At 43.2% G+C, this 25038-nt stretch overlaps 3 protein-coding genes across 7 annotated transcripts in view; all 3 read left to right on the plus strand.

The window, feature by feature from the left end:
* The window catches only part of LOC109507240 (nuclear pore membrane glycoprotein 210-like), a 19429-nt gene extending 16865 nt beyond the window's left edge, over nucleotides 1–2564 (plus strand). The window contains exons 17-22 of the mRNA XM_019856527.1: nucleotides 1042–1221; nucleotides 1316–1396; nucleotides 1505–1636; nucleotides 1769–1927; nucleotides 2187–2278; nucleotides 2366–2564. Coding sequence (XP_019712086.1) covers nucleotides 1042–1221; nucleotides 1316–1396; nucleotides 1505–1636; nucleotides 1769–1927; nucleotides 2187–2278; nucleotides 2366–2564 — 843 coding nt within the window. The remainder of the gene's footprint in view (nucleotides 1–1041; nucleotides 1222–1315; nucleotides 1397–1504; nucleotides 1637–1768; nucleotides 1928–2186; nucleotides 2279–2365) is intronic.
* Nucleotides 2565–2668: 104 nt separating this feature from the next.
* Nucleotides 2669–14665, plus strand: LOC109507246 (nuclear pore membrane glycoprotein 210-like). Of its 2 annotated transcripts, XM_019856544.1 has the most exons (13): nucleotides 2669–2855; nucleotides 3115–3206; nucleotides 3294–3468; nucleotides 3932–4107; nucleotides 6647–6867; nucleotides 6957–7093; nucleotides 7773–7890; nucleotides 8523–8669; nucleotides 9854–10104; nucleotides 10195–10399; nucleotides 11199–11297; nucleotides 12171–12242; nucleotides 14408–14665. In XM_019856544.1, the coding sequence occupies exons 1-13, from the start codon at nucleotides 2733–2735 to the stop codon at nucleotides 14497–14499; spliced, it is 1908 nt and encodes a 635-aa protein (XP_019712103.1). In that variant the 5' UTR covers nucleotides 2669–2732; the 3' UTR covers nucleotides 14500–14665. The 2 variants fall into 2 exon arrangements, with proteins under 2 accessions (XP_019712103.1, XP_019712104.1); XM_019856545.1 differs by lacking the exon at nucleotides 11199–11297.
* Nucleotides 14666–16830: 2165 nt separating this feature from the next.
* iqsec1b (IQ motif and Sec7 domain ArfGEF 1b) overlaps nucleotides 16831–25038 on the plus strand; it is a 108858-nt gene continuing 100650 nt past the window's right edge. For 3 of the 4 annotated variants that reach the window (XM_019856542.1, XM_019856534.1, XM_019856543.1), the window contains exon 1: nucleotides 16831–17405. In XM_019856542.1, the coding sequence (XP_019712101.1) occupies nucleotides 17143–17405 (263 nt within the window). In that variant the 5' untranslated portion in view covers nucleotides 16831–17142. Of the gene's footprint in view, nucleotides 17406–20558; nucleotides 20652–25038 lie in introns of those variants that run through there. The other variant, XM_019856537.1, reaches the window with a different exon arrangement.

Raw genomic sequence — 25038 nt, forward strand, 5'->3', positions numbered from 1 at the left:
CCGGTAATTTTTCAAAATAAAACATCTTTCGTATTCCGAAATAAATAAAACGGAAATAAGGCAAGTTCTTTCTGTGCGGCCCGGTACCAAATGCCCTGCGGACCGGTACCGGTCCGCGGACCGGCGGTTGGGGACCCCTGCTGTAGAGCAGGGGGGCCCAACCTTTTTTGACCAAAGCGCTATTTTTCGATCAACCAGCCTCACGCGATCGACCCATGACTGCACATGCACACAAACGCACACACTTACACACGCCTGCCATAATGAGCAACAGCCAGAACGGCGGCTAAGATGAACGAAATACGGGACACACTTTTGCAGCGTGTTAACTTTCGTAGCTGACGTTACCGTTTTAAAATGCTTTTCTCGGTCCTTCTGATTGCCATGCTTTGCCAGTTCCCTCGGTGAATTGGACATGAAACGCCGTTTCTTCTTACAACAGCCACCTGCCTGGCATACCGCTTTGCTAATAGAAACGTGTGTCGCAGGCTATGACGCAAATTTTCGTTGACAGAAATGTTGAAATGTAATATTTATTCGACATATTTTTACAGTATTGGAAAATGTTAAAAATGTTTGTCCTACAGAAACCATATTCAAACAAAAAATATATTTCCACTCCCCCATCTTTTTCCATTTTCAAACATTTTAAAAAGCTCCAGGGAGCCATTAGGCGGCGCTAAAGAGCCGCATGCGGCTCCGGAGCCGCGTGTTGCCGACCCCCGCCCTAGAGGGATAACCCAGGACACACTGAACAGACTCTGTCTCCCGGCTGGCCTGTGAAGACCTGGATGAAGTGGCTGGGGATTAGGAAGTCTAGGCTTCCCTGCTCTTGCCCCGCGACCCAGATAAGTGGTAAAGAATGGATGGATGGAAAATACACAAGTGATGTACCACTTCAGAAAGTTTATGGAAAAGGTTCATGTAATGATTGTTTGACTGTAATTATGAACGACCATGACTTTTGTGAAATATCTTGGCTCTTGAATTACAGTGCTAAAATCTCTTTTGTGTGGAACTCAATTATACCCCTGTCTCTAGATCAAATCTGAGGGTGGCCCGCAGGCTCAGTCCAATGTTCTGTTTTCTCTCACGAATGAGGACATCGCCTCTGTAAACCGCATCGGTCACGTCAAGGGTATGACTACTGGTAACGTCACGGTGACGGGACTCATCCAAGTTGTCGATGCTGAAACGGGCAAGCTGGTTGTTGTGTCAAAGGTAAAAAAAATAAAATAAAAAATAAGATGGGGTAATGCAGGTGAGTTTTCTTCGAACAGATGCAATTGCTAATGGCAGTCCTGTGTTTTTTTAGGATCAAGTGGAAGTTGAGGTTGTGCGTTTGACTGCCATTCGAATTCAAGCACCCAATATACGAATCAAGGCGGGAGCGCAGGTACAGCCTTGTGAATGTACATTTTAAGTAAATACTGTTTCCAATGAAACAAAAATTTGGAGAAGATGATTGGCATTGGCCCTTGTTGCATCTTGTTTCCTTCTGTAGATGCCTGTGTATGTGATGGGTTTGACCAATAGTCAAACACCCTTCACATTTGCTAATGCTCTGCCAGGACTTAGCTTCCACTGGTCCACTACCAAAAAGGACATCGTGGATGTGCAGTCGAGATACTCTGTGGTATGCGTCTCTTTCGCAATTCCTTTTATCAGGCTGACTTGCAGCATGCTGACTCTGCATTTACTGAAGTAGCTACCTTCACTGTTCTACCCCCATTCACGTTTTACTTGATTTGCTCTTGTAAAATCTCAGGCTAACGTGGCGCTTAACTCGGAGTACAATTTCGGCATGAGTGTGACTGGTCAGACAAGAGGGCAGACTGGGCTCAAGGTTGTCCTCAGAGTTCTCGACCCTGGTTTTGGTCAACTTGGTGGTAATCTTCCAGACCTCGAAGATGAGGTCCAAATTCAGGTACAACTCTAAAAATGGTCTTGTATTTAGATTTGACACAAATATGAGCTAATCACCACAGTGAACCAACCCTATGCTCTGCTGCCTCTTTCCAAATCAACCGTCAGAAACAGCAGAGCAGTGAAGTTATTTGTCTGTGAAATATTATGAAGGGATAAGAGTGTATATTCAAGACCAATGCACTCAACTTTACAGTGTGTCAGACTCCGACGTGTCACTTGTGCCCTAACAAAGATGTTGCCATGACGTTTGCCTCAAGGTCTATGACAAAGTGCACATGATTAATCCCAAAGTCGAGGCCGAAGAGATTCTCATGACTCCAAACTCAGTCCTCAAACTTCACACAAACAGGTTAATTCAATTTGCATGTTGATCTTGTTGCTCAATGAAATGCTGAGACAAACTGATTTGTAATTATTGTATTGTCTTGTGTACTAGAGATGATGTGGATGCGCTGTCATACCGTATGCTGGATGACGCTGACCAGGTTGCTATCGCTCAAGTTGATGAAAAGGGCTTCCTCCACTCTGGGTCAATCACTGGCACGTCACTACTGCTCGTTACTTTACAAGAGTCTTTTGGTGTCAATCAGACTCTCATCATTGCAGTCAAGGTCAGTTTGAGAGGGTTCCTGTGACCTGTTTCGTGTAAACGTTTTCGGTGACCAAATTTTCACCACTTCTTGCTGACTCTGCATTTACTGAAGTAGCTACCTTCACTGTTCTACCCCCATTCACGTTTTACTTGATTTGCTCTTGTAAAATCTCAGGCTAACGTGGCGCTTAACTCGGAGTACAATTTCGGCATGAGTGTGACTGGTCAGACAAGAGGGCAGACTGGGCTCAAGGTTGTCCTCAGAGTTCTCGACCCTGGTTTTGGTCAACTTGGTGGTAATCTTCCAGACCTCGAAGATGAGGTCCAAATTCAGGTACAACTCTAAAAATGGTCTTGTATTTAGATTTGACACAAATATGAGCTAATCACCACAGTGAACCAACCCTATGCTCTGCTGCCTCTTTCCAAATCAACCGTCAGAAACAGCAGAGCAGTGAAGTTATTTGTCTGTGAAATATTATGAAGGGATAAGAGTGTATATTCAAGACCAATGCACTCAACTTTACAGTGTGTCAGACTCCGACGTGTCACTTGTGCCCTAACAAAGATGTTGTCATGACGTTTGCCTCAAGGTCTATGACAAAGTGCACATGATTAATCCCAAAGTCGAGGCCGAAGAGATTCTCATGACTCCAAACTCAGTCCTCAAACTTCACACAAACAGGTTAATTCAATTTGCATGTTGATCTTGTTGCTCAATGAAATGCTGAGACAAACTGATTTGTAATTATTGTATTGTCTTGTGTACTAGAGATGATGTGGATGCGCTGTCATACCGTATGCTGGATGACGCTGACCAGGTTGCTATCGCTCAAGTTGATGAAAAGGGCTTCCTCCACTCTGGGTCAATCACTGGCACGTCACTACTGCTCGTTACTTTACAAGAGTCTTTTGGTGTCAATCAGACTCTCATCATTGCAGTCAAGGTCAGTTTGAGAGGGTTCCTGTGACCTGTTTCGTGTAAACGTTTTCGGTGACCAAATTTTCACCACTTCTCTAATCCAGAAAAAAGAATTATACTGCAGCAAGTGGACTAATTCCTCAAATAGTGGTCATCCATAATACGAGACGCCTTGCCCCAGTTCGTTGCCACCCACTTTTGCAAATAAATACATCCCATGCTTTCATAATAACCCGAGTTTATAAGTTTATAAATAAGTATTAATGAAATAGTCAAATGATCTTAAAAAGAATGTCATCAATTATGTTTTTCAGTTTTGTCAAGATGGTGTCTTTGATGGTGTTTCCTATTCCAATGTGCATCCACGTTTATGTTCAAGGGAGCTTTGTAGGCCGTCTGCTCTGTGATAAACAGTTGTACAAAGTCTTGAGTTGACATTGTCCCTGAAGGCAACACTGCCCTCCTCAGCCACCATCCTCATCCCTCAGGTGGTGCCGGTGTCCTATATGCGCTTCAGTACCAGTCCAGCGTTACATACATACACAAAGGAGAGCCTGAAAGCCCTCCCTTTGGGCATAGTCCTCACCTTCACCGTTTATTTTCACGCCAGCACTGGAGAGGTCTTGCACAGCTCCAACAGCCATCTCACCTTCTCCACTAACAGGTCAGTTTCCACTCTCCCTGTCGTTGCTCGTGAAAACTTTTGTGCTCGTAGCTGAGGAGTGGTGTGCCAAAAGCCACAAGTCGCTCAAACGTGTTTGCTTGATGAGTCTGTTGTACGATGCCAAATGCCAACAACTTTGGATAATTAACATACAGTCAAACCTCGGTTTTTGAACGTCTCGGTTCTTGGCCAATTCGGTTTTCGACCAAAAATTTTGATTTTTTTATGCCTCGGATGACGAACAAATTTCGGTTCTCGAACAAACTGAGCACACTTGAATGCACCATTTGACTCCTCTCGCCTTCCTTACACGAGGAAGTGACGCTTCCTCGGGTAGACGTGGAAGCAACGCTTCCTCGTGTTGCTTTCCATTGTGAGCAGACGTGTTCAGTAAACATTTTTATTTTAAAAAGAGCGTGGTTTCGGTTTTCGAACAATTTCAGTTTTCGAACAGCCTTCTGGAACGGATTATGGACGAAAACCGAGGTTTGACTGTAATTTTCTTTCCAAATGAGGCGGCCTGGTGGTCCAGTGGTTCGCGCGTCGACCTCACAGTGCAGAGGTACCAGGTTCAGTTCCAGCTCCGGCCTCCCTGTGTGGAGTTTGCATGTTCTCCCCGGGACTGCGTGGGCTTTCTCCGGGTACTCCGGGTTCCTCCCACATTCCAAAAACATGCATGGCAGGCCGATTGAACACCCGAAATTGTGTGGATGTGAGCGCGGATGGTTGTTAGTTTCTGTGTGCCCTGCGATTGGCTGCCAACCGGTTCAGGGTGTCCCCCGCCTACTGCCCGAAGACAGCTGGGATATGCTCGAGCACGCCCCGCGACCCTTGTGAGGATAAGCAGATCGGAAAATGGATGGATGGATTTCTTTCGAAATGTCTATTAGCGAAACATGTTAATTAATGATTCACTTAGTCAAATCGTCACTCTCAATCTTGAATGCCATTCACCGCACCGAAACCATGCACACTTGCAGGCCAGGAGGGATAGGGATTGCTGGTCGGATTTGATCTTGCACAAATGCTTCTGCATCTCTGCGCTATGTTTGAGGGGACTCGGCGTCTTCTCAAGTGCACCTCGACAGCAGACAGGATGGAAATTGTGTCTCTCAAACAACTTTTTTAAAAATTTGTGTTTACACAGCAGATTTTGAGACTGAGTTGCTGTCTCCCCAATCTGTGGCCTAAATTATCCATTATTCAAAGAATCATGCCAATTTCATTGAAAAACATGCTTGAACATCATGAGTTTGGGTGATCGTATTGATACCTTGCTACCTTTTGTAAAAAAAAAAAAAAAGCACCAACAAAAGTTAATTATATTTCAGTTGCTAGTTTGGGTCTTGATATGTCAGTAAATTGGCAAAAATGCTGATGTTCGCTTTCCAGTGTAAAAGCAGATGTTTGCAAATTTGTATTTGGGTTTGGCACAAAGATTTTGAGTCTGCTCTCATGCAGGACTCCAGAAATCTGAGAATATTTAAACCTGTTGGTTCGGTCTGAAATTCTGTGGTCTTGGACAGTCTAAAATTAAACAAGGTCTCTAAACAATTAGTAGGTTGATGAAAAACAATTTTCACCTAATTTGATAATCGACTAGTTGTCGATTAATCATTGCGCCATCTTCATGTGTAATTTCCAAAAGGCAATCAAGCCAAAATATTGACAATTCAATGCTGGAGCTGTGAGCAGTTAGACATTTCTCACACAAATTCTAACAATGCTCTGTGCGTTCTGAAGTCGGCAAATTAACATTTCAACACTGCCAATATGGTTTGGATTCATGAGGCAGATGCGCCTTGTAATTCACTACGTTAATTTACTCGGCTGTTCCCTCTCCATGGTTTCAAACACAAGGAGTTCAGTTGTGGTGTGAGTGACTTCAATGAGTATGAGTGTTTGGCACGGAAGGAAAGTCTGCGAGGGCCTCCTCATCATTCTTCGCGACAAATTAATTCTGTTACAGTGCACTCAAGATGCTGACATTCACTTTGAGGGGAAACCAATCAAAATCGGTGTCATACAAGGCTGAGACTCCACAGACAAAAAGAATAGGCTGTGTTTAATTGTTCTAAAATCTCCAAGAGACACTCAGATATTTCATCTGGGAGTTCGATGCTCTTTCGGTGGAGTCAGACGGCAACACCTGTTTAGGAAAGCAGTATCTGCAAAATTGAAACGCTTCACTGCTTGTTTATTTTCACATATTACTGGCCACAGTATTTGGTCGGATTTTTGATTTGAGATTACCAATGGAAGATTTCTATGCCAAATACAATCGACAGCAGCAGTTTTTTGAGCTTTGTCATGCTTCATATGCGAACTGCTTCGGAGTTTAACTCCTATCAAATCAGAGCACCAATACGAACAGCGTGTCGAAATATGCTGCGGTATCTGCTTTATCACCAGTATAATCATGACTTTCTTTCTTTTTCGTGCGTAAAATTTGAATCATGGTTAATGGTCAAAAAAGAAAAAGAAAAACTTGGACAAGCCAGCACATTTTTTTAATGGCTGTTTTGTTCCTGTCTGTCAGGGCTGACCTGGTGCAGGTCGGGTTTGGGCCAAGTAACCATACTATGATAGTCCGGACCGTCAACACTGGTCTCACACTGCTGTCTGTGCACGACAGTGAAAACACTGTTGTGGCAGACTACATTCCGCTTCCTGTGGAGCATGCCATCCAGCCAGAAGAGGCCCAGAGGCTGGTGGTGGGAGACGTCATTTGCTTTACTGCTCAGCTGGACAGTGAAGACGGTGAGAAACTTTGTGAATGTAAATATGTAAACTCCCCTGAACAGTTTTAGTTTTACCATCTGGGGCAACTTTTTCAATCTCCTCTGCAGGAGGCCACGGTATTTGGAGCTCCTCAGCCAATGCCATACTCCAGGTCGACTCCAAAACTGGTGCGGCTGTAGCCAGAAACTCTGGGGCAGCTACTGTGTACTATGAGATACCGGGTGTTTTGAAAACATACATAGAGGTAATGCAAGTCGTCTTGATGCACCATAGCAACTTATATTAATTCATCTGATATAATTCACTGAAATACCAAATGCCAAATTGGCGAGATTTATTTATTTATTGCTTCAGGTTGTCAGTTGTGATGAAAGAGATTCTGTCTGAACAATGCATGGTGAACTCCGGAGTGTGACACAAGGGGCAGAATTTGGACACCGAAGCAGACATGACACATGAGTGGCAAAGTAAAGTGTTTATATACGAAACTACACGCCAAAGTCACCCAACAGGTGGTGATCGGTACCAACAAAGTAACAGCATAGAATGCTCGACTAAGAACCATGTAAGGGTATTAGACGTTCTGGAACCAGACCTAAAATGTCAAAGGGCACCAGATCACGTCCAACCCACTGACAAAATAAAGGGTCAAAGCAGTGCCTCAACACTCTGGTTGCTTTTTCACTGTCACCCCACTTTTCTTTTCCAGAGACTTTTGATGATTTCTGTCATTGCGTCCCATTTAGTGTATTTCCCCGAAGATGAATCTAACCTGAATATTTATACAGATACTGTATCTCTTATTTTATGTATTATCAAACCATGAGGTGTTACTTTTTTCAAATTTGCATCTGACCCTAGCAAAATTGAGAAGGTTGTGATTGCTAATTGTATTCATTGATTGTTTTTCTCCTGAATGTTAGGTTGTGGTGGAATCAGCTACCAACACAGCTGCAAAAGCACAACAAGACTTACCAGTGGAAACTGGCAAGCAGACTGAAGTCTTTCTCACGACCAGAGGACAAGGAACCAACCTCATCGGTACTGAAAGGACTCAATTTTAGTCCACCTTTTGTCACTACTCATGCCGATAATCACTAAATCACCACACAAAAATGAAAATTATAACTTCATATGATCAGTACCTAATTAAGCGGGGTCCAACGACAAAACCATTGGTGTCCCCTGGTTTGACAAAACCATTGGTGTCCCCTGGTTTAATGCAAAAAAGTACATTCTTAGGCCGAATAACATTTTTCATCATTGGACATTGAAACTGTTGCTGTTTGTCCACTGAATTGGTTTGCTTTTCATTCCTCAACCCAAAACCGAGCACCGTTGTTACACATGTTCATAGAACCTTGAAGGCCACTTGCTCAGGTGAGGAACTAAGCATAAGCATGGTAGAGTGTTAATGTGAAAACCCGCACAATACTGCTCTCCAATGTGAGCCCTCATACTTGATAAAATGAAATACACGTACCAACTTCCCTCACTTTGCTGTGTAAGCCCTCAATTTCAATTCAAATAGATATCGAACAGTGAAGCGTATTAAATCTCTCACTCAAATCCTACCTGCACAGCTCCTTCCGCCTTCCCGTCCTTCCTCTAATTCATGTAACCACGGTGTTGATTGTCGGCCTTCGCTTATGCCACTGTAATGTATCCTGCAGGAACCTGCTCCTCTTTCCAGACCGAAGCCGTTGCGCAACTGCAGCCAGAAACCTCTGTCGCTTGCCACCTGAGCTTTACCAACGATGCTGTTGATTTCCCAGCAAGCAGCGTCTTTAAAACGCACACCAGCTTTGACACCAGCAGTGGTACGTCTTATCTGACTTGATATTCCTGTGGAAACATCCAAAGACCCCCCCCCACCCACCCCCCAGCCACGTGGGTCTGTAATGAGCTCGAGAATGCATTTTTCATCACTCAATTTTTGATTTGTCAATGTTCGTTCATTTTAAACCCCACTATTAATTTCTGGAATATGAAAAACAATTCTATCACATCAACTTACATTTATGGAAATATATTTATAGGTCTAGTAATGACGAATTCCATGTTTTGCCATTATTTTTTTTCTGCTACGGAAACTCAAAGGAGACAAACTTAACTGTTTCGACATCTTGACTGCAGCATGTGCAACAAATGTAATGCACTCATTCACTTCAGGTAGGTCGTTTGCAACGACATATGCTTGCACCTCTGCGGAAGAAATTGGGGATGGGCTTGCGAAGTGTGCTCTTGCTGAGGAACCGTAGTGCGCATGCTTTGAAGTGCATGCCCTTTTGAACTTAGGTCATTGCATTCTATTGGTTCACCATCCGATGGCAATTGCATTTGACACGCTGTCCCTTTAACATTAAGCAGGTCAGTCAAGTTGAGAACCAGTTCTCATTTACAGTGATAACCCTGGCAAGAGACAGGCAATTTTACTACCTTGTGTGTCATAATTCAATTTAAAAAAAAAAAGAAGAAAATCTGAGGCTTCAATGTCCCCTCAGTCATACTGCGTCTGATAACTTTGACTTGAGGGCTCTGTCGAACAAGGTTGCCATGAACCAAACTTGTGCTATGTGCTCCATGTGAAGGTGAAAGGTAAGTACTGCTTACAGTCTATAATCAGTATTTGCGTGGCCCAAGGAGTGTTTTTAACGTTGCCCATAAAAGGCACCATGTTGTAAGTATTGAGCTCCAAAGGCTCCCTCATGCTTGAAAGCTTGTCTCATTGTGTTTCGGACCCCTCGGAGGGAATCCACAGCCTGGTCAATGAGGCACCCACTTTGCTCATTCCAACCGAGTGCTCATGGGAACATGTGACCAAATTACTTTTCACTTAGAAATTCAGAGATGAGAGCAGATCAGAAATTGATGCGCTATCTAAAGTATTATGATCCCACTTGGAGGATTATAACTGCCTTTTTTCAACTGTAATTTAATAATACATTATTTGGCATCATTCTGTCACCCTCAGCCTCCCGTTTCCTTTTTGTCCTTGCCATAGGCTTCTACACGTGTTCCGTGACCTTGCAGCCAACGGCAGACCAACTGACCAGAGTTGCGAGCATGACCTTGAGTAACCTGCTGGTGAAGGCTGCCCTGGAGGGCAGCGCTTTCTCGGGGGAGCAGGTCAGCGCCAGACTGCCAATAGAGCCCGGCATGTACTCGGACCGAACTGAGCTGACGCTCTCAAACCTGCGTCCAACTGCGGAGCTCACAGTCTTTGTTCCAGCTGCTGCCCAAGCAGACATGGAGGTTAGGGGCAATCGTGGTTTTCAGAAAAATAACGATGCCCTGGTCTGTGTGAGGAAATCGAATCGAATGAAATATCTTTGTTTTTCTTAGGTGGTCTCCAATTCTCCCGTCATTGGTATTCAAAAGGCCGAGGCACAGTCCGACTTCCCAAGTCTGTCCAAGTACACCATCAGGGCTTTGGACCTCCGAGCAGCCGGCTCTGCTTCCATTACCATCAGCAGTGCCTCCTCGGGTCAGAGTCTCATCATCCCGGTCACTTTGATACACGTGGCTGAGCTTGGTGCAAACACACAAGGTCAGTTTTCCTCTGCGGGTTCATGGGAAGTCACAATAAGGTTGCCTCTTGAAAATGTTTGATGCAGAGGAATAACTCAATTAGTTTTGATTCCTATATGACTCGCATAAGTAAATTCTTAAATATATTGTGCAGATGACATGGTTGGGTGCTTGCCCCATTGCTTGTTCTCCCTCTTAGTGACCAACTGCTGTTATCAAGCCAAGAGATGCCAAGTGTGCTGGTTGGGCCTCTATTTTATTTTATTTTATTTTTTTACCGGTACGGGCACGTTCCATTTTTCCTCATAGGTCAAAGATGTTCTAGAAATGACGAGTCGACACGCGCGGTAGATTAACTTGAAGTTTGCAAGTGAGTCTGCAAGTGCAGGGGCTTGTGCCTGGCTGACACAAGATTTAGAGCTACTCGCCAACCGATCCTTTTCATCAAGAGCTGCACAATAAATGTTCTGAAAATGACATTGTATCTCAAATAACTTTTAAGATTTACATTATACCTTGTTTTGCTTTTTGGAAATGAATTGAACTTTGCAAAATGGCTGTAAACCTGACACTACTTGTAATGTTATATATATGTGCAACCAACGCGCACATATTTTTCTTTGACGAATATTATATATATATATATATATATATATATATATAAAGGTGTATAAATAGATAAGTACAGTACACATAAGTACTTGATGAGATCTGTATTGTGTTGTTTTGAAACAACATTTCTGTAAGTAATTTGTAACTGTTACCAGGCCTTGGAAAACATTTAGTCTGTGATTTCATCCTGCTCTCTTCCCGAGCAGATGCTCTTCCACATGTAAAAGTGGAAGAGGGCCGTGCTTACCACCTGATGCTGTTCTTCACGTTTGCCCTGCTCGCCTTGTCATCCATCGTCTTCCTCGGTAGGGTGCCAGTTACTCCAGTACTACAATATCGGTCTCATCTGGACCTGTTTATCGTCATTGTAACACACCAGTACTGTATGGACTTGTTTTATAGCCTTTTGTGTGCAGATTCCCGCACCCTTTCTATTTGAGCGCTCACCTGAGGCTCACACTTTCATTTTTGAAATTTGTTGTGAGATTTATTTCAAAGAGTGGCTTTGTCGGTTTCTTTTTACCAATGTGAGGTGGTAGTTTTTGTGTGTGGACAGAAAATTTTAAGAAGCGAACTTATCATAACAGTACATTTCAAAGCTTGGGATTGAATGCCCTTTTCAACATCTTATTTCTATGGTACCCTACATATGTACACGACACATTGTTTATAGTTTTAGCGATGGGAGAATTTCTGGTGGGCTACTTTGTGGCAGTCTCCCCACCATACATCTTCTGTTTTCCGGTTTGAATGCGGTGATTCTCAGCTCTTCACTTTTGTTCCGTTTTTGTTCGGGTGGTTCTGTTTGTGACCAACAGATGGCACTGTAGGTCTCCTCCTGCAGCGGCACACCTGCTGGTCATTTTGTCATTAGTTCGTGTTTTGTTAAAAGGACTCCCTGCCCAACCAGTCTGTGTCAGATCATTGTTGCTGTTGTGTGTTTCTCTGTGCATATGTCATGTTTTGTTTTCCGTCTTAGGTTTTTTTTTTTTTTTGCTACTTTGGTTTCCTGTGATTTTCTGGACTTTATTTGAGTGAGTTTTTGAGTTAGTTTCTCCTGTGTACTTCTGTTTGCATTTTTGTTCAATACATCTCGGTCAGCCACCCTGCCTCCCTGCTTTTTTGGGTCCTCCCACCAACTACCAACATGCAAAACGTAATAGTTTTGTCTCCCGCAGTTGTCCACGAGCTGTGCCATCGCAAGCAGCAGCCGCACCCCTACTCTTTCATCATCAGGAGGCCTCCGCCTGGTAGGACACACTCAGAATGATAGTTCCTGTCAGAAAAAACAATGACTGAATACAGTTGCAAGAAAAAGTATCTAAGCTCTTTGGAATTGCCCGGGTTTCTGATTAACTCCAGGATCAAATGCAATCTGACCTTCATCACATGTCCCGAAAACAGACTTATACTCTGATGAAACGAATACCATATTCACAATTATCTTTTCATGGGTAAAACACACATCCATTTTGATTTTTCCAAAAGCATTTCCCGATGGGGAAAAATGCCTCACAAAAAAAGGGGGGGGGGGGCCTCTCAGCATACCTACGATTTAGAATTAATAACTTGCCTCAAGCTGGAAGGCATTTAATATGGTAACTTTTAAAAGCTGTGATGTTGGTCAGTCCATGCTAAGCTGAATGGTGTAGAAATGGAGAAAGTTCAGCACCTTTGCTCCTCTGGGCTAGGAGTGATCGTCCTGCAAAGATAACCACAAGAGCACAGTGATGCTGCTGCAGTCAAACAAACGTGTCCGTGCTTTCTCAGCCACTTTAACTGAGTAGGTGTCTGTCGACAAGTCAGTCTTGTTATAAATTAACACCAGAAGTACAAGAGCCGTCATGTTGACGGTTTTCAAACTTAGATGTGTTCTGACTCTGCGTGTATAGAGATACAATGCTTCTGGCCTCTTGACTTTTCCTAATCCTCCGTATATTGCATTCCCATGGTGCAATTTTATGGTATGAAGCAATATAAATGAGTCATTATTCCTTCATACAAGACGCAGAATGTCTCCTTTCACCAGTGGATCAGAGACGTCATGCTCAAAACGTGCATAACTTGCCACATGTCGACTACAAGCTCAGTTTGAAAGTAAACCAGAAGCAGTCGCATCCATTGACGATCAAAGAATTTGGTTCACTTCCATCAAATTTAGCTGGGCTTCACTCCTGAGCGGCGACTCTCAGTTCCAAATACGCATCAGCGCTCTGCGCTAACGCTCCTCTCTCGTCATCCTCCACTCCAACAGCCATTCATCCAAGAGCACCAATGCAGTCTGTCCAACAGTGCTGACATATCTGCTGAACAAAAGGGGACTGTGAAAAATGCTGACCATTACAGGTGCAAAAAACACCAGCGGCGACAGTCAAATCACGCCGGCATTGCCCCCATCAAAATCAATGCTGGTCCACCATGCATCATGCCGAGGAGGCGCAACCAAGACGCACATCTTCCTCTTTGACGAATGTTGTGGAAACAGTCCACAACGGGTCCACACGAAGGATAACAAACACCATATGCCAAAACAAAAGACAAAACTACAGGAAAAAACAAAAACAACTACAAAACCAGGGCGCCTGTCAATTTGACAGCTCTACTTCATTTTACGCAAGGTGCCACTGGGTTTCCATACCAACCAGTGGCTGCATTGAGAAATGCTGTTGGTCACCATGATCTAAAAAAAAAAATCTAGAGGAATCGAGAAAGCATTACCTCTGCTTCAAAATATTGTCGAGTCTGAGGATGACTTCCTCGACTGACACACAGCGTCTTGAGTAAAAAAAGTCACCCTGCCCTGGCAGAGCCATGTTTCGTCTTGTAAAAAAACAAAAAAAGGGCTGTTAGATGAGAGCTTGTGTGATGCTTGCTGAAAGCATTCCTTTGTGGAATAAAAAAGAGATGCAGAGTGCGCTCGGGACAGAGTTGTTTTTTGCGCCATACTTATGATTTTGTTCCTCTCCGAAGTGAAGTGCAATCAAATCTTTTGCCACACGCGTCTCCTTTCATTCGGCAGTAAACTAATTTTTACATTACTCATGACTATTTCTCACAGCTGAAGCGCACGCAGAGCGAAAGCCGCGTGGGACAATAGGCACCCCACCAACTGTTGCTGATTCATTAATGACATAAATGACATGAAATACTCACAAAATAATTCTAAAAAACAAGATACCTTTATTAGACGTGAGCGAGTAATTATCGTTTTAGATGATGGTGTCACAGTCAGAGCGCAACAGAGCACCATCCGTCAAACTGACAGCTCTAGTCGGCCTCAAAATCCCGGTAGTCCAAGCGTTAAGCACTTCTGCGAATTGAATCTGCTAATTTTACCCAGCGCATGCTTTCTAACCTTTTCTCATCTGAGAAGTACCTTTGAATTTACCTGCACCCCTCCTGGCTCTTTCCTCAGCCCCAGATTCCATCAACCGCCCCTACTACCCTACACCCCGGTGCGATGCAAACAGCAGCTTCAGGTTGCGTCTCTATTCTACAAGACACTGACGAAGCCCTCAGCACCCCTCCTGTCCCATAGACGGTCGTCACTGAATGCACCTCATCCGCCTCAGAATGAAAGCTGTTGGATGTGACTGCAAAATTGTTGCATCTTAATATTGGTACACTTACACTTACGCACCTGTGCAAGCAGGTATTTATAGCAGTGTGTGTGTGTGTGTGTGTGTGTGTGTGTGTGTGTGTGTGTGTGTGTGTGTATAAACCCACACACACACACACACATACATATGAGAGAGTTTTCATGGCAGAGCGTACCTGTCCGGCCCTCTTGAGGTGTTCTGTGTGTGTGTGTGTGTGTGTGTGTGTATAAACCAAAGTTTCTTCAGCTGAATTGTCCTTGTGCTGTTATTGGCCGGCTCCTGTTTTTCAAGACCTTGTATTGAGAATGTCTTTTTTTTTTCCCTGCCTCACTTTGGTTCATTGTGTTAATTTGCCTCTTCAAATAAAAGTGATTCATCAAAATTCAGCCTTTGAGTTGTCAAAGGGCAGCCATTCAATGTTAGAAATAGGGTGAACAAAGTACAATTGAGCTCAATTCGCAATTGAGCTTATCGATCAATGACACATTTTGAACATCCCAATGATCATTTGGCTTTTCCACATGGTGGTTCCTTGGCACCTGGATCAATTGCCACATGTCAGCAAGTTCCATACACAATCTTGAGTAGAAGAGTAACATTTTAATGTTTATCACATGGCGCATAGAAAATGTATCATTCATATTTTGTTTTTTTTCTTACAATTATTTTATTGACTCAAGAGCTTTTGGCAAATGACAAGTCAGTGAATGCTCTTTTTGGACAGAGATTCCGCATGCTTGCGCAGCTGACATGAAATACTTAATATTTTCTGCACCAGCTACATTGTTGTGCAATATTTCTCTCTTCCCCGGGGAAGGTGTAAAACCGAAAGCATCAACTCATGCATGGGAGGGCCGTTTATAGGGAAGTTCAGGCATGTAACGCTGGAATAGCCACAACCGAGGCCCAAGGGTATTCTAAGTGTAGTATTATCTCCAAGTGTTGGCTGAATAAACATGCGTGCTGGGCACCCTGTGGCTGTGTACATTGGAAATAACTCACGAGCTGCTTGCATGAGGCTGCTTTTGATTGACTACTCAAATCTCAGTTCAAATGTGAATAAATGCAAATGTGGAAGTGGCAGTTTCCAAATGACTGCTATTTAATGCTTGTGGCATGTTGCTGTGTAAATGTGAGCGTACAATCCAACTAGGACTCATTAAGGCAGTCATTCCCACAAATCACGTTCAGTTTATTCTCTCTGTGAAGGCACATAGTTTGCAGAAAGCCCACCTGTCACCCCATCAAGCTGGAAGCTGTCGAGCGAAATCCGAGGCGAAGGCAAAGTGATGCGGTTAGTTGAAAGGGGATCCATGATGTGGTCTGCGATTGACACCCGACAGGAATGGCAAGGCGGCCACAGGCGCCCCCACGGGATTTTGCCAAATGGTTTTTGGCAAGCAGTTTCTCTATACCAGAGGTCAGAGTTTGCTCTTTTGAATGTAGATTGGGGATGGGCAACTGATGGCCCTTGAGTGGCTCCTTGATTAATTACAAAAAAAAACTTTTTGAACAAATCCCCCAAATTATGATGCTGAAAAACACTATATAGGTTCAATGAAAAACCGAGGAGAAACGACGGGAGGGTGATGTGGTTGTAACCCTGCGAAATCCAGAAAAAGTCCAAAATAATGAAAAAAAATTGAAAAGGCAAATCTGCGAATATGTAAGAAATGACTGTAGTTTTAGGTTGTAATATCAGCAATCACCATTAGATGGTGGGCATTTCTTAGTTGCCCATACGCAGGGTCTTATATTGCCCTATACTACATCATGAGTCGGACTGATATTTTTTGGCAGATTTGGAATGATATGCAGAAGACAGCCCTTGTCATTGGGGGTTGGGAAATCACAGTTTGGTTATTTTGCTCTCTGCTGGGTTTGGATAGTGAATTCTTTTAGACGTGCATTGAGAAAAGTAGTCTGAAAATGCCCGTATTTTTCAAGTGTGCACACCTATTTTGTCCATATTGAAAATGGCCTATTCGCCGTACATCTGGTTAGGAAGTGGGTGGTCCCATGTGCCCCCCCGGTTGCATTGATGAAAAATGGTGGCCTCCAGCATTGAAGTTGCCCACCCGCGATGTCGAGTATCCGAATTGTGATATTGGTGCGTTGTATGTGTAATAAACGGAAGCGAAATGTGGGTCACCGTGTAATCTGTCTTGAGCCATAATGCGCTCAACTCGACCTGCTGTCAGATTCATAAAACTTGTAAACTCCGCCCACTTGACAGCCGGCGTCTGTTTACAGAAAGTCGCGGCGGCGGCTGCGTGGACTTGCCATCCTCGCGGAGTCAGATCACCGCGTCCGCGATAAGCCCGTCACATGTGGCCACCAGCTCATTGTGACGTTGACACTTTTTGTACGTGACCGACAGCCGACAGTGTCGCGACCGGGCTGGCTTCTAAGAACGCCTCGATTCGGGATTCCGCTGTCACAAGCAATGGAGAGGCGTAAAAGGCGCAACAACCCGCCCGAGCGTTGTGCTTGAAGCTCCCCGGCTGGAGCGTCGCCCAAACACACGAGCCGCTTCCTGCGCCACGACGACATGGACAGCCCGGCCGCCGAGAACCCCGGCAGGGCTGCGGAGTATTTGCAAGAGCTCAACAAGATCATCGAGACCCAGCAGGAGCTACTGGAGAGGCAGCGGGCGCGGATCGAGGAGCTTGAGCGGCAAGTGTGCGACTTGTGTACCGAGAACGGCTGCCTGAAGGAGCGCTACCAGCGGCACCTGGCGAGCTGCAGGCTGCTACAGGGCGCCGAGAGCCCGCAGTCGCTCGGGGCCATCCAGGAGCATATCACACATGACAAGTAAGCCTTAAGCCTCTTTGCCTATCGGCTCAAACGTTCACTGCAGCCAACAAAGATAAAGTTGGCCTTCGGTGTTAAAATGGGAGCCAAACTGACTGCCTTGCGTTTTTGGTGGACATTTGTGCTCCAAGTATGCTGTGCTTGCCCCCAGAGAAACTTTTGTTTTCATATTTGGACTGGTCATGGCGTTTGTCGAGCCCCTCGTACAGGCAACAAACAAACAAACACACAAAGCAAAGACGATAAATAAGACAAGATATTTATGTAAGATAACTAAAAAAATCTTAAAATCGTAGGTCTAAAAAAAAAATACCTCAAATGTGCAACATTTTCAGAATAATAAAAACACGTCCAAGTTACAGTACTGAAGAATTGACAAGGGGGTGGTTTAAAACGCCGCATTTTTAAAAGCTGTCCGAAAAGTTTGGTCCAATCGTTACCGAAATTCACATGCACATCATACCCACTTCAACCTCTGCTGAAAATATCAAAATAATCACCACTGTATTTCGGATTTTATGCGTGTCAAAAGGTTTTCTTCCCCATACACACTCAATATAGAAAACAAGCTTAACCTTGTTTAATTGTGGAAAACGACGACCATAGGTGACCAAAATTCTCTGCCGATGCCCACAGCAATCTCTGCAAATATCCAAACTATCTATCGCCACAATATTTTGGATTTTATGGGCATTCACTGTTTTCCTCTCCATAAAAAAAGCTTCACGTCACTTGGTATCAGAAAACTATCATAAAACGTTACCAAAATCAACTTGGGCATTTCTACCTATGCCCCACATCAATCTCAAAAACGATCACACCAATATTTTGCACTTGGTGGACATTAAACATCCTCCTCTCCAAAGGTGCTCACCACAGCTTAAAAGGGAAGTCAACCCAAAAAATGTTCTTTATAATGATAAGTTCTATGGCCCCATTAGTCTAAAATTAATATTGTGTTTGTTGAATATGAATTAAGCCGCAAAGTCCACCCGTTTTTATCCATCTCAGGGGGTGGCCATTTTGTCACCTTCTGTCCACTAAAAAACGACATCACAGTTGCTCAGGTAATGACAAATCACGGCTCAACTTGCAAACGTCATATGACCAAACAGAGAAAACATCTTGTTAAAATAATTTATTGAGATGACTTTCCTGTAATGTCGCTTAATGAGGAAAATCCCAAATACGGTTGCGATTGTTTTGATATTTTTACAAGTTGAAGTGAGGATGAGTAGAGATGTACATGTGAATTTGGGTGACGATTCATAGAAATTTCGTGACACTAAGCAATGTTAAGCTTGTTTCATTTCGACTGTGCCATTGCCAATACACTGGTACACAGTGCAGTGGTGGTGCCCTTTTTTTAAAGAGCTGCTGCTTGCAGGCCTTGGCCTGTGAAATGCAGCCACGATGTCTTCCATATCCAAGGACCTTCGGATCTCGCTTTTGATTGAAATCAGTGCCGGTCCAGTTAGCCTCTCCTAACACACGGACGTGTCATGGCACTATCTACGGAGTTTTCCACTCGTGCTGTTGATATGGACTAATATCAGTCATTTGTTTGGGGTCTCGTACTAGCCAGCAGTAACCGACAGCTAGGGTCAACACAACATGCTGTCTTTGCGGTGCCATATTTTTATCACTAATATGTTAGTTGGCTCTCGGGAGCGCCTTCAGCTTGGGGCCTGAGGCAATTGTCTCTCTTGCTCAGTAGACACTTGGTTAGTGAAGAAATGACAGATTGGTCATTGACACTGGCCACGGGCTATGTGGACACAGACATTTTGAGTGACAGTTGGTATGTGCTACACGCAGCACTAAAGAAACAAATCAAGCCAATGCCATAAAATCCAAGAGAGGTCCTAAAAGTCCATTTCACATGCATGGCCAGTCACATTAATCCATGATATATGGAATGCAAAGGCTGCAACCTCAGGGGGGAAAAAGGAGCATTCTCAGCTCAGATTTGTGATGTAACCAGCAGGGCATTTGAAGAGTGCAAATCTCTCTGCCAAGGTCCATGTAATAGCCTCACAGACATTAATGAAATTGTCCTGAAATGACCACAAAACACAATAGACACTCATGCTCCCCCCTCAGCACTTTTGGATACATCCCGGGAAACCAATGGAAATAAAAAGTGATCAACAGATCAACAGTTTTCATTTTCTACACGCTTGTGCTCAGCCTATCCCCGCTGACTTTGGTGGGAAACGGGGTACGACCTGGACTAGACGTCAACCAAGAGCAGCCACTGGAAAGTGACATTTTTGAATCCGTTAACTTTCAATGAAATTGTGTCCTCCTTTGGTGGCATTTTTGTTTGGTGGCCACGTCTGCAGGCAGCAGCACAGCTATAGACAAGGAGTTTCTATACTGTCAGGTTGAATGTGCCTTTAGCTTCACTCTTGCAGAAGACCTCAGCATTCAGATGTCTGACTTCTCTTCTGACTCTCTGCTAGGTCACATGATCGTTCCTTGACCTTTGTGGCTGGTGTCATGAAGATGCATGACAGCAAATCCATGCCGGTGACAAATGGACATGTTTTTGCTAGCTCATGATACCAGAAGGTGATTGAGCTTTCTGATATGGATCCGATTTTGGTCGCAGTGCAGATTTGTGGCCAACGTTTGTGTCTACCCGTTAAACCGTCAAAACTATTAGACAAAGGTTTTCAAAGACTTTCATTCTATGAAAGTGACCAAATACGAGCACTGCAAATATAGGGTACATTGAAAAAAATCTCATCATCACCAGCATAGCGTGTGCAGTATGCGAATGGCAAAGATAAATATGATAAATACTTGCGTACTTTGTATGCTTTTTATCTGACGTTGACCAATCAGATGCAACCCTAAAAGTGCATCGCCATCCAATAGGAGTACAGTATCTAGGTGCATTGCTCATCCGATTGCTCAGTTTGAATCAATCAATAAATTAATACGGAGAGAGACATTTTGTTAATTTCGTTCAGCCCCAATTTCAGGGGGCCCCCAAAAGACTGAGATCAGGTGACGGGTCCTCCTACATATCAAATGTAAAATTAAACAGCCAAGTAAATATTTTGTGATCTGTTCATTCCTGAAATAGTGTTTGCAAGCGATCTTTTCTGAATTTACAGAACTGCTCTCACACCGAGTTTCTCTTGGCAGCGGGGATGGGTGAAGATCCACTATTTTCAAGTGAGGGCCAGAGTCTTGTCGCAGGACTACATGAAAGCACGATTATATCAACACCAAAAGGTTGGCTATACTTAGTCGAGTTTTGTTGGATGCACAGATTAGCGTTTGCTAACAATGATAAGCGGCACATTTTTGATTGCTCAGTGAAGGTGTTGCCACAGTGGTGGTGTAGGAACGCAAACTATTACTATGCAAAACCAATTATTTGTTCAATATGTTGTTAGAGTATGAAATAATTAGAATCGACATAGGCATCCATCAAAATGTGCAAAAAACTGAACAAGCATCTTGTAATCGGAAAATAGTCGGTTTTATGTAACAGTAAGCTCATATTGTGAGACAAAATGGCTTTTCACCTCTTACATGTATACAACCTCGTAAAGTTGATTATGTAACGATGATCCAAAGTGCTAAAAGCTGAATAGGAAGCAACAACTGTGTTGAGGGCTGGTAAAATGTGAAATAACAAATTTGCTGAAATTACCTTCAGTCTTGTTTGGCGTTAAGATCAGGGGATCTGATTAATATTTGTCAACTGTGTGGGCTTGTGATGCCCGTTGAGACTGTTTTGTGATTAAAAGCGACACAAATACATTTGACTTGAGACGACTTAATAGCCTGTGTCATTGTTAATAGTGTAGTGGTATTCATCTTTCAGACAGACATTGCTCATGTTGATGAATTGTCAGAATAATTAGGAAACAGACAAATCAATAGCCGACACTATTTTCATAAATCTCTGCTAGTGTTCACATTTTTAAATGATCACTTCTAAAACGTTCCTTGGAAATCACAATTTCCTATGCACCATTTCCTATCACTGGTGAGCTCTTTTTACAGCAGCCCCCGGGGCTCCTCATGTGGTCCTCATGGGCCCATGGGCACCTCTTTGGAAGCCCCTGCTGTAACACGCCGCAAAGTGTAACTTATTCTAAGCTCTAACATAGGTGTGGAGTCTTTTTTTTAAACCAGTGAGCAATAAGAAAGCCTACACCACAGTGAGAGAAGGCGCTCCAGAGTAGTGGAGTGTCCTGGTACCAGAGCCCAAATTGTATGATGATGCAAGTTCGACTATAGCTAGTCCAAACTTCCCTGCCTCGCACACCAGCTTGGGCTCCTTCCCTGCCTGAGAGGTGACCATGCAGGTTCCTAGAGTGAGTTTCTGTAGCCGGGCATCGGACCGTCCAGCTCACAGGGCAGCTGACCCCTTTTCCCCTCTCATGGTGCGTGAATCTATTGGAAGAGGCACCCAAGTTGCCTTTTCGGGCTTGCCCAAGCAAGTCCCATGGCTGCAATCCTAGCCACCAGGTGCTCACCAGCAAGCCCCACCTCGTTAGTTAGTTCAGCCATAACCTTGGGCCCCTTGAAAGGTGATCTAAATATGTTATTATTATTATTATTATTATTATTATTTGTTGTTGTTGTTGTTGCTGTTATAGGCCTACTAGCAGTCTAGTGGTGACTAGTAGAAGTGGTTCTATTACACAATTCTCCGACTTAATGCTCCTATTCAAGGCGAGGTTATAGTCTACTAGCTAACTTTAGTGCCTGCCATATTGTTACACCAGAATGTATTTTTCAGTTTTTCTTTTGTGTGTTTATTGTTTTGGGCTGGTCTAAGAGAATTGTGAAGCTAGCTACCTAGCTGGTTTAAAGAAACCATATCAGCGACGCGATGTTGTCTTTAGTGTCCTAGATCACTAATCTATCAAAAGCCAGAGCGGAAATAAAGACCATTTGTGAGGAGGTAATTCATCTTGGAATAGTTGTACATTTGGTTACATTAGGTTAATTGCTTTCAATCCAATAACTAAAGGAATCAATACTACTGTCATGTCTGTACGCCTCATTATCAGGGTGGCGTGCCTCTGGGAGATGGATAGCTTTGCTCAGAATTGAGGCTATTCACTATTCAAGCTATCTGAATCTACTTCCACCTCTCAATCCTTCTAATTAACATTTTATATCCGATTTCTTTTCCTTCAGATGAGTTTACGGATGTGTCTTTCTTTGTTGATGCTGAAGGGGAAAATTAGACACGATGCATCTTGCTGTGAGGCAGAGAAATTATGAGCTCAAGTGGGGTATTTTATTTGATAAACAGTGCAGCTTAGTAGTGAGCCTTTAAGCTCAAACTGTGTATGAAACACTGTTCCATTGTGCAGTACGGTATTCCCATCCCCAAATTACCTCACATTATTTACATCAACAGTGAACTTCTTTTATGGCATCGGTCATATTTTTCTTTTTGACATTAAGTAGCATGTAGGTTGTTTATGATGAATCAAGTTTCATTTAGTGTAGAAAAACACACCACAATTGTGAGTTTGGCTTTATACCAGGTCTTGCATTAAAGAGGTAAAGGCTTACATTTCTTTGTATCTTGGGTGCGATGGGTATTATGTGTAGATCTGGATCATCTAAATTGAACTTTAAAAAAAAAAAAGAAGTGTATGTAAGAATGTAAAACTAAAAAGATCAAGACAGGATTTATGGTTTCAAATGGAAGCGCAGGAATTGCCAGGCAGTCAATGTGGCATACATAGAGCAAAGATTGTTAAAGCGTTACATGGCCATGCCGTATTGTACAGCCCACAATAATATTGGTAGTTTTTGTTACTTTATTACAAGATACAAAACGGAAAGTTTCCATATTGAGTACTTGCGTTCATGGAGCAGTGCCTCAGATGATAATGAGTTTGTTCTGAAAAGGGGAGCTACTGTTGAGTCTAAAAACTCGGTGGGGCGGGTCTGCAAAATTATTAGCAAAGTGGCATATCATTGCAAAACAAATGCATGTGAATAATTCTCACTCGTGTTAAACATGTTTGAGGCTTGTCACATGCAGCGCTCACCTGAGCTCCTCTTGCCAGCATAGTGAATCCAAATTTAAGTCAGTCACCTGTATTGTGTGTGATATGAGACTCAATGATAATTTGCCACAAATGTAAGAAGGCACGGTAGAAACACCACCGTTGTCTTTGTGCAATGTGGAGAAGCATCATTTTGCATTGCCATTTCTCATCGTTGTAATGAAAGAAAATTGATTTTTTTAATGTATTATTTCAAATTCTTTTTAATAAGTAGTTAGTTATTGAGCATATAGAAAGGAAATGAGAAATTATGAGAGGAGTCTTGGCTCAAGTTGTGAGGTGTAAAGAGACCCACACCTTCTGCTTTAGTTTGCATTCTGTAATATATTGAACTGACACTTTTTCCCTCCTTTGCATCTCGTACGGTATGTCTGTAGACATCTGCATCCGCCCTCCTTTGAAATCTAAGTGCAGAGAGCAGAAAATGTGATGCACTGCTGATCATGAATCCTGTGGGTGAGTCAAGAGATTGTCCCTGTGATTGCTGCACAACAGGAATTTGGGCGCATTGCTGATCAGGAATTTGGACTATCCAAGTGTGGCACAAGTCTCGGAATGAATGCCGACTGTTAGGAGCTGTCCTCTCTGTTTTCTATCCTGTAGTTGTGATGGGGCGTAGTATATGCCTTCCAAGTGGAAAATTCTGCTTTCCCAACTTCTAAATAAAGGCTGTGTAAATGGAAAGTTGGCGTCAAACTCAGGTAAGGATTCAAATTCACACGCCTATCGGGTTTCCTGAGAGTTGAGTGCCTTATCAACTCTGGCTTGATAATATTTATGCTGACCCGAGAGAGGCTTCACTCCTAATGCCGTTTGTTTTAGCAGCTTTCTGCTGTTGGCTGCATCATGTTGGAATTAGAGCTGCCAGGCAACAGCAAATAGGCTGGCACATTCCTGCTCTTAACATGGGTGGTAAGTGGCATTTTTTTGCAGTCCGCCTCCCCCACATGTGGTCTGCTCCATTACAGTCACTGTCAAGTGCTCACAGGTCACAAATGAATCTATGGATGAAGCATTTGTTTGATGAATGTTTTTTTTTTCCATGACTCACGGGAGGAAGGTGGTTTTATCAGAGTTCTACCAAAACGCTCCACTGGGATTTAGAATAGTGTCTGAGATGACTTTGATTTCATCTGGTTGTGTATGTTTGGCATTCGAACCTTGTCCCAGGCCCGGTAAGCTTGCTGGGGGAAAATATTTGGCACGCGAATGTGATGGCTAGACAAGTGATGAGCCGATGTGACACTTCCCACTTTGCTTGAAGCTTACAAAAATATTTGTGCTTCTTCACGTTAGTTTTTTTTTTTCTGTGTAATTTCACCTGTTGCTTCGTCTGAAATGAGTTCTGGTGATAATGACAATGCGCTGTCTGCAAATAATGAATTTAATTGATAACACTGAAAAAATTACATTGCTCAACACATTTTTTGAAATTTTTGCAATCAGAGATGTAATTCAACCTTTTTTTGTTTGCGTTAAATCAGAATTTGCCATTGTTTTCTTGTGTGTATATACTGTGTGTGTGTGTGTGTGTGTGTGTGTGTGTGTGTGTGTGTGTGTGTGTGTATATATAT

The sequence above is a fragment of the Hippocampus comes genome, unplaced genomic scaffold, assembly GCF_001891065.2.
Source record: "Hippocampus comes isolate QL1 unplaced genomic scaffold, H_comes_QL1_v1.1 scaffold283, whole genome shotgun sequence".
Lineage (NCBI taxonomy): Eukaryota > Metazoa > Chordata > Actinopteri > Syngnathiformes > Syngnathidae > Hippocampus > Hippocampus comes.